Source organism: Trichoplax adhaerens, genomic scaffold, assembly GCF_000150275.1.
Source record: "Trichoplax adhaerens TRIADscaffold_6 genomic scaffold, whole genome shotgun sequence".
NCBI classification, from domain to species: Eukaryota; Metazoa; Placozoa; class Uniplacotomia; order Trichoplacea; family Trichoplacidae; genus Trichoplax; species Trichoplax adhaerens.
The window spans coordinates 141,760-151,692 of record NW_002060948.1 but is presented as its reverse complement, the minus strand read 5'-3'; the positions used below and the strand labels follow the sequence as shown (position 1 = coordinate 151,692).

Genomic DNA, 9,933 nt, shown 5'->3' with positions numbered 1-9,933 from the left:
CGCTTTTATACTATACTCTACTTCACTACAGGATGTTTCCGTCGTATTACTACAGGCTTGGCGCATGGAGCTTGCATGATGACTCATTCTAGCAGCCGTGCAGAATTGCATATTTCCATCGGATGACGTCATCTTGTAAGAACATCATCAAGTTTAGGTCGATCAAAACATGAAACGGTAGTAAACAAGAATTTGGCTGTAAAATCACCAAGTTACTTCTTCATAAATAGAAAGTACACGATTAAACTGTATAACCACCAAGTTACTTCTTCATAAATAGAAAGTACACGATTAAACGGTAAAGAAGAACTTGGCTGTAAAATCACCAAGTTACTTCTTCATAAATAGAAAGTACACGATTAAACTGTATAACCACCAAGTTACTTCTTCATAAATAGAAAGTACACGATTAAACGGTAAAGAAGAACTTGGCTGTAAAATCTCCAAGTTACTTCTTCATGGATAGAAATACTATAGAGAAAGAGCAAGATTAAACGGTATAGAAGAATTTGGCTGTTAAATAATCAAGTTACTTCTTCATGGATAGAAATGCTATAGAGAAAGTGCACGATTAAACGGTAAAGAAGAATTTGGCTGTAAAATAACCAAGTTACTTCTTCATAAATAGAAAGTGCACGATTAAACGGTAAAGAAGAATTCGGCTATAAAATAACCCAAGTTACTTCTTCATGGATAGAAATGCAATAGAGAAAGTGCACGATTTCATCGATGTCGGGAGAAAGCGACTGAATTATCACCTTGCTACTGATGGCCAGATCACGCGCTTAATATCATGAGTACAGCGCGATTAGCTTAGGTGGCACTAGGGAAAATAAACTGTGTAAGCTAAATCAAGCCCAAAGTAGGCTACATCTTATATGTAGATGTAGCCCAATAACTCAGCCTGTACATATAGATTTTGAACAAGAGTGTTAACAAATTGCCACTTTAAATTTTCGACGCTATCTTGCCATCGAAGTTAATCCTGTTGTACAACTACCAATAAAATCAACTATCTCGAACTTGACATGGCCAGGCAGATTGCTCACTCCTAGATTGTAGTAGAGTGGATTAACAAAATGCAGTCTTCTGAACTACTGCACAGTGAATACGAAAGTAATTTCAGATTAAATTAAAGTGGAAAGATGATTGGTAATTTCTTTACGGCTATCTCTACCACTTGAGCTCATGACTGTGAGTAAAATCCTCTGCTCGGTGAAAGGCTGGAACTTCCAGCACTTTCAAATAAAACTACCTAGGCAGGGAATCCGGCTGTACGAATCGACTGCACTAGTGCATGGACTGCCATCACTAGTGACTAGTAAGTGATTCACTAGGTCGATTGTAGCTTAACGATGGTTATACATCTCAGATAGTGTATATTGTACTATCGTTTTAGTTTAGATTAGGAACATGATAATTCGTACTATGCCCGGCTCCAATCAAACTGCTATAAATTCTCGTATCTCGTAGACTATGAATTAAGGTTATGAAACGATAATTACTGTAGACTATACCCTTACCAAAATAGGACACTATAATCCCACAAGGTGATTAATTTATACCCTTGTTATTAACTCTGTCTTCTCAATACCTATAAATAGTACCGATTTAATTAAAAGCTTTATTCTATTTATCTACCTAGTAAACTCGAATGGAAGACAGTGAGATTGAACGCACACTAACGTACGAGTATATTAGTATAATAATTGTATCACATCGCATTCATATTAATAATAAACTAAATCAGTAACAAAAATAGATGAAATGTTCTCTCTTGCAGTAATACGATGGTTAGGGTTAGAGCTGCGTAACCTGTACACAAACCCATTGGCTACATTCTCCAAATACTAATGAAATAGTTAGCAGCTATACAAAACGACGACTACTTATTTTACCTATCAAGCAACAGAGTAAGGGCATACGAGACTATTCTTTATTCGCTTAAAGAATGCGAAATTACCACTTTTAGTTGTAGCCTAAATAACAAAATCTCTACACTAACAAATATGCACTACAATTTAGGCCATATTCGCCTTAAACCAGGTGGAAAGTGTCTTTTCGTACTTTTGTAGATAATTGATATTGAAGTTAATAGTTCCGGTTATTGCGTTCTCAAAGGCAGTAGCAGTACTACCAGATTCTGGGTTTTCAGCAAAGAATTGTTGTACCTGACATAATTTAGTGATGAAATCAGTGTACTGGCAGCACATGGTAATCATTATAACACACTAATAACTCTATCAACTATTATAATTATAAACTTACCTGATTACGCCTAAATATGTTATTAAAGAAACGAGTAACAGTACGAATAATCGGTCTGGTAGATCTGAACCTAAGATGATAATTACAAAATGCATAGAAAAGTCAAGATTGAGAGAATGGTCATGCTTTAATTAACTACAACTTCTTCATCAGGCTAGCAATACTCTTGAATATACGAATAAGTAAATTATATCAATGCAATATGAAAACCAATCCTATAATATATCCTTACCTTTGTATGAAATAATTCTTATTCTGGCGAACGTAATCCCAGGCGAGGTATTTACCAACAGGATTCAAACTTACAGAGCTAAATATCGTTGTGGTCGATGATGGATTAATCTTGGTCGGATCAATAGCGTAATCCAAGAACCTAATCACCAATGGTAGAAATTTACCAAGAAAATGAGCAACTTTTAAAATTTACACCAAGGAAAACATTGCAATATCGAACGAAAATATTTCTTTGTCTAGCATGTTCATCAAACAGTGGACAGATACTGCATAAAGATCATCTAAAACCTATGAGCTTCATGATCTGCTAGTTATTACCGGTATTACATATTTGGCAAGAAATATGACTGATATCAAACTAAATAATTAACATGGAAGACTGTATATATTGAATTTGTCTCTGTTTTATCTATATTTTGTTGCAAACCGTCGAAAAAATAATTCTATTAGTATACTGTGCTATTAGATATTTTCCGTTGGTGCCAATCTCAAAATTAACCGATGCATGACTTCGAATTAACCAAATTGAGCATACGAGTATAATCAGATGCTAAAGTCACCTCTTCAAAATCCAATCATCGCGGGAATATGATAGAGCAAATAACATTCTAGATCGATCGGCGATGCTCAATGAGTTCTTATACATGTTGTAAAGAAAGTCCCATTCTTTAACACCTCCATTAGCAATACCATATCTAAATACGATTTCTCTAATAGCACCTGGTATACTGTATTAATCCAAATATAGAATTAATTAAAAAATAAAAATCTACATTGTAGACAATTATATAATCGCTTTAATTAGAAATTCTATAACATAATTTTACTTCGTTTTAAAACTATTCTACTACCGCACAGATATCCAAAATGATTTAAACAATTCTTACTTGTTAGCGACAGGGTCTTGCATGAATTTTTGGAACATCATACTTGCATTCCTCAAGCAAGGACTATAGCCCAAGAAACAAGCATAGTCCAAAACAGAAACACGAGCTTCTCTATAAATTTATAATAAAACAAGTAAGTAAATATTAATTAGCCAAAACAATTTTAATTAGGAAATATCATTCGTCGATATACTCGTACTTACGTAAGATTAAAACCGTAAGTTAAAAAGTGCTATTGTATGATTGATCTACCGTATTAAATCAACATGAAATTTTATTTTAAGTAATCTAGACAGTACAAACTTACTTTTCTGTATCATCCCCACTATCCATCATTCCCAAAATATCTGCAGGAGGTGACAAAATTTTCAAGTGGTATTGCTAGCAATACAAACGAAGTGAAACTTTGATTATGATAAGTTTTACTTTATGAAATTACTAAACTAGCATAATATCAAAAAGAAACCGAAAGATTTTTTAAAGGTAACATGTTACAGATAAATCATATCGTATGCTATAGTTACGAACACTTTTAACTGAAATATCAAAATAATTTAACATCTATCAGTTATCTGAAGTAGAATATCAATCGTTTAGAATTACAGCATAGTCTTGATATGATTTTCTGCCAGAAAGACGACGGCCCATAGTTCTGAAGTAAATATTAGTGATGAACCACGGCAAATAGGAAGTTTCTTTTGTCATATATTTGGTCAAGCTCAATGGAATAGAGTAGTTAATTCGATCAGTTCTATTCAAAATTAAAATAGAAGCGAATTAAAAATTTGCATTTCGTAGAATAAAACCGTTTTCACTTTTTCGTAGCACTTTACACCGTATAATCATATGCAAGTTTGAATAAGATGACATCAAAGCAATGAATAGCATTAATCGCTTTCGTTACACCGGTGTCAAACCAAAACGTTTCCAGTTATTCGAAATATACTTTTAAAGATCATTCATATTGACTTACTGTGCATATGGGAAAGCATCGTCTTGTAAACTTGCAATATCGGCTTTGGAAAATTTCTGCAGTACAAAAATCGTCCACTTGCTTTATTAACTTATTATCTAGACTTCTATTTAATATCTACAACTATTTATTCTCAAGATATAAACCACTTTATCATTTCTATACTGAACAAGATACCTTCTTTTCAATTACTACTTCTACATTTTACATGAGACATACACAGCAAAGTCTGCGGTAAATCTGGACTTTACTATAACTCTCAAACTTATTTTATGACAATAGAATACGCTAAAGTATAAAACACTAGAAAACCTTAAATTTTTAACTGTTATGTTCTCCAATAAAAAAGTAGGAGTATTCGTATAGTAAAATCTCATAAGATTCATAAATAAACATTACATTGCAATAGAGGATAACATAGAATTATATTTCTTGATTCATCTATTTATTTATTTATTTATTTGTTTATCCCAATAAAATTATTTAATAAATAACATTTCTGAACTAACCGTATGATCAGCCTGTAAAGCAGCAGCAAGTTGATTCCAATTACTGGTTTCGTAATTAACTCTGAAAAAGCCCATTTGATCAGCATTGACCTTAATCCATGTATTTCCAGGCCAGTTGACGGTCAAATCAGCTAATTAAAAATTTTTATGGTATAAATAAATTTAGCTCTTATTATAATAAAATAGATTTTTAAAATCTCCTATAAAGCGTTCTTCAGTCAGTTTTGAATGAAATGCTTTTCATCCAATTATAGAGCAAGTTTTATAAATAATCTACGGTAATAAATGTCACAGCAGTCGATAGTGTTATATATGACATACCACCACTTTTAGCCATGAGGTTACGTACAGTCGTAGATGGGGCATCGCCAGTATAATAGGTTACCGGAACATTCCATTTATAACTACGGGTACACAAATAGAACAAGACATGAACAGCTAAGTAAGTTGCTTTTGCAAGGTTTAGAATCTAATCGCAATGGTCAACCACAAGTTTTCATAAGATTTTTATTTTCAAAAGTGAGACGAATCAATATGATAATTTTATTTTATTTACCCGCAAGTAGCTTTATATGGATTGGACGGAGGATCCACATTAGGATCAAGATTCTTATTACTTAAGTAGCGAGCTTGAGAAAATACTCCGGAATTTGCGGATGAGCTGCGCTTAACGGTGATAAGTGGATATCCCATTTGATAAATCCAACAGCTAATGAAATCGGTGACATTAATCCTATTATTAATCGTCTACCGAAAAAAAATACCTCAGTAGCTTGCTTAGCTCACATTTTGAAATTATTATTGTCTATAAATACAGATTTTTTTGATCAACGATCTATCTAAAATCTAGTGACCATGTATTGTCATCTAATAAACTAAATTCGTAAACGTTATAAATGCCTACCGATGTCATAGTTGAAAATAATTGATCAGTAATGGCATTCCCATAACTATATTTCTTCAAGTAAGCCTAAAATGTGATATGAAAGACTTAATTGTTATTATTATAAATTTAAATGTACATATATATATATCAATTATATTCTATTGTAGAATACTAAAACAATAAAATTCTTTTCTACTTTTAGGCTCAATTACTAGCAGTAGAAACCTTAATGCCTGCAATAAAGTCATCGTGGCCCATATAATCACGTAACATACGAAGGATTGAGCCGCCCTAGCAAAAAATGGCAATAACATCGCTTGCATAAATGCTTTAATATTTACAATAAATGAAATTGACGCCAAGTATCTACATCTATGGTATAAGATTGAATTAGAGGTACCTTCCTTTTGTATTCATATTTTAGATTAGATTAAACTGAATTAAAATAAGCTCAAAAACCTGCCAATCATAATTGACCCGTAACTACAGTGCACAAAATGCGTAACTTTTCATACGATACTTAGATAATGTGCAAGACTTTGCGCAGTCAATTTAGATAATCATGATATACTGCAATTTAAATCAGTATCAATATTTCAAAGCTACGGTATGTACAATTGAATCGTTTAAGATATCTATTTTAGAGATTTGGTATAACTACACAACCATAAGCTAGGTAGATTAAAAAACTTATCCCCTATTCGACATCGAAATCTAGAATATTGTAACATACTTTATATGTAATATCAAAAAGCGATAATTTAGATACATAGAAGGACGTAATCATTTTCAGTGAGGCACCAAGAAGTATTTAGTAGATATAAAGAATATTTCAAAATGTATTATTTAAACAGTAATTTTAGGCTACGGTATAAAGACAACGTTATACTAATTTTATTAAATTTCAAAATGCATTAACTTTAACGATAGCACTATATGCGTATCCATCGACACGGGTAGATACCTTTTGATATGTTATACGATCGAAGAATGGGCCATACTGAGCTGGAGGTACAATAGGATGAGACAATGCGGAAGCATCACTAATTAGACCAATTTGCAAATCATCAGTGGTAAATTGCGCCATCTACAGGAAAAAATTAAATTAAATCGATCAATATTTCATCGCTAGGGCGCAATACGGTTATTAGCGTTATGATTTAACTCTGTATGGCTTTCTAATCAGGGAGGCATGTTATAGAATAACAAAGTACTACTATTTAACAAAATACATCTTAAATGGAAAAGTAATTTAAGTCTATAAATGATTAGATCGAAATCATTATTTCGACATGAATATCGATCGGTAATCATAGCTGCAATAATTATTTAAATTATATCTACCAAATTCATAGTAGGTGCATAAAACGAAGCGGAATAAGCTGCAAAGAAGGTAGCAAATCCTTCATTAAGCCACAAATGATTCCACCATTCCATGGTGACCCAATTACCAAACCACTGTTGAAAAGATCACGCATTTAAAATTTGAAACTTAATTCATCATTACCAGCATACAGGAAACATTTCACTACTTTATTATTCTCAGTTCATGTGCGGTACATTTTTTACCTATATTACAAATAAACGTACCATATGAGCCAATTCGTGAGCTACTATAGTAGTAATACTCTCTTTAGTAGATGTTGAGGACAAAAATTTATTGTAAGTCAAAAGTTCTTCGCGATACAAAATTAATCCCCAGTTTTCCATAGCACCAGAATCGAAGGAAGGGACTGCAACGTGGTCTACAGATAATGAATATATCCCGTGGATATAAAATTTAGCTATAATAGCGGTAAGTTTACGTTGGATATGTACACTAGCAATTTCTTTGAAAGATAAAGTTATAGTATATATGAACGTATATATACAAAATTTTGTTAAAGCAGAAATGGTAAATAATTGTTACATTGATATCAATCTAGATTCAGCTATACCTTGCTTAGGTAATGGATATGGTACATCTAAGAGATTTTCAAAGAATTCTGTAATGTTGATTGCAGCACCCAAAGCGTACATGCCATCATTCTTAATCGATTTACGAGAAAAAACTCTTACCTATAATTGGAGATAAATGTTAAGATGAATTATTTTTAATATTTAAACTGCTGTTTCTATATTTGCAAATAACCTGCTATACGATTTGTTATTTATAGGAATTACAGTTATTCACTATTTTTTTCTTAACGACTTACGAGAGTATTTCTTGCAGTTCTAGCCTCAACGGACTCAAAGTCGTCAACTGTGAATGCTAACAAGTACGAAGACATCACGACCGTTGCTAAATTTCAAAAACAAATTGAAAACCCTTTTAGGATCATTAACGTGACACTAATTTTCGCGATAGCACTGAACTGCATCATCTTTTAAATATAAATAATTGTTGAACTACAAAATAAATAAATATAAATACTACACAAAATTAAGATCGTCACTAATAATACTATTGCAAACTGATTATGTATAAGTTGAAAAAATGTATTCGAACGATCAAGATCTACAGCACATTTTGCTGAATCAGTAAGTAATTGTAAACTCAGGTAATTTACTAATAATTGTACTAATATATTAGTAGAGCATTAATGTCATTACGAAAAGCGTAAATATTAATTTAAATTGAGAAAGCAACTTACTCTTATATGATACTATACTATATTGAAATATGATACATGTTTGGAATAGCAACATAATATATTAAAATACTGTCATCCAGAAATTATAAAGCCGTGTGTGCGTATATATGGAATGAATATGAAGTAGTAACTTACGTTGAAACTTGTAGCTCATCTTATTGCCAGCAACAGCGGTTGTAGATGTTACTGGCATGTTAGTAAGGGTGGTATAGTTATTTGGGATGACGACTGTTGTAGTAAAGGTAGCTTTCATGGCTGGCTCATCAAAGCAAGGAAGTATTCTTCGCGCATAAAAGTCCTCACATTGGCTAGCAACACCCCAACTGCAGTATAAAGAAATACAGTTTAAGTATTAATTTGATCCAAAAATAAAGTATCCCTTAAAAGTAGTAGAATTTTAAAAATTATCCTAAACTCGTGAAATGTTGTAATCATTGGATTTTTACTGATGTACTCATGCATATTTTTGTATTTATCTTCATGCTGGAATTTAAGAGTGAGGAAATCGTGCAAAATAAAATCATAACATAAAAAGTCGTACATTACTGCTCTATCCGAAGCTCTGGTATATTGGTACTTATATAATCCATTCAAATCGGAAGCCAAATTTGCGGTATAGATAAACTGGATATAGTAGATACCAGCGGCTAAATTATTTTGCAATCCGACGTAGTAATAATTATTCTGGGTATGAGCGCCATAGTCCGAAACAGTGAAAGTATTGCTAAAAGTGGAATCACTAGCTACTTTTGGCGCTGATGTTACTGTAATACCATCAGTGTGAACAATGATGACATTTGTAGGAGAAGTAACTTGGAATCGGATAACATTGTTTCCATTATAGCTTAATTTGGTCATATCAATGTCCAGAGTGAAGGTATAATTCAAGGGTTTAACATTAGTAGGCAACCGTCTGTTATTTAATTGCGGATATTTTGGAGGAGCTGTAGTTGATACAGGTTGCGTCACTGTCATAGTAGTACTTTGTTGATTGCCAGTTGAGCCAGAACGAGAAGTTAAACCAGCAATTAAGCCTACTGCGACAATTAAACCGATGACAAGAAGAATTGTTATTATTAATTTAGTATTCGAGCAGAATACCCCACTTTTTCCGTCCTTACTAGCCATGATGGATTCAAATCAGTTAAGAAAAATGGTAAAATGGCCGCTGTGCTACAAAGAATCCAGAGTGATTATCACGGCGAACTTTGGCAGTGTTTAATCGAATTTTTAATATTGTCTACAATAGATCATGCTAATGAGCTCGTTAAGCGCATAACATAATTGAGGTCAAATCATACCATTAAACTACGTAGTATGTTCTAATCACATGTGGAACCACGCGATTACCGTCATCAAAGAAAAATGCAAATTAATTTGTTTTCCTATCGTTATTTTGCATATACGAGTATTTATCTTATGCATGAGCCATTGCGGTTTCACCTTTAGGGATTGGCCAGTTCATTATTTAAATTATAATTGTGATTTAATCACTAAGATCAAATTCTATAATTGACTGAAATCACTGGAGTAATAATACCAC

General features: G+C 32.5%; 1 protein-coding gene across 1 annotated transcript; it reads right to left on the bottom strand.

Moving 5' to 3' along the window:
• Positions 1-1,605: 1,605 nt before the first annotated feature.
• Positions 1,606-9,518, bottom strand: TRIADDRAFT_63983 (uncharacterized protein; the record flags this gene model as incomplete). The annotated part of the gene is made up of 18 exons (XM_002113127.1): positions 1,606-2,171; positions 2,269-2,338; positions 2,501-2,641; positions 3,063-3,230; positions 3,390-3,500; positions 3,697-3,770; positions 4,872-5,002; positions 5,193-5,275; positions 5,428-5,618; positions 5,776-5,841; positions 5,983-6,048; positions 6,722-6,844; positions 7,102-7,215; positions 7,348-7,502; positions 7,695-7,815; positions 7,953-8,038; positions 8,526-8,713; positions 8,932-9,518. The coding sequence occupies 18 exons, from the start codon at positions 9,516-9,518 to the stop codon at positions 2,022-2,024; spliced, it is 2,625 nt and encodes an 874-aa protein (XP_002113163.1). The 3' UTR covers positions 1,606-2,021.
• Positions 9,519-9,933: the final 415 nt, after the last annotated feature.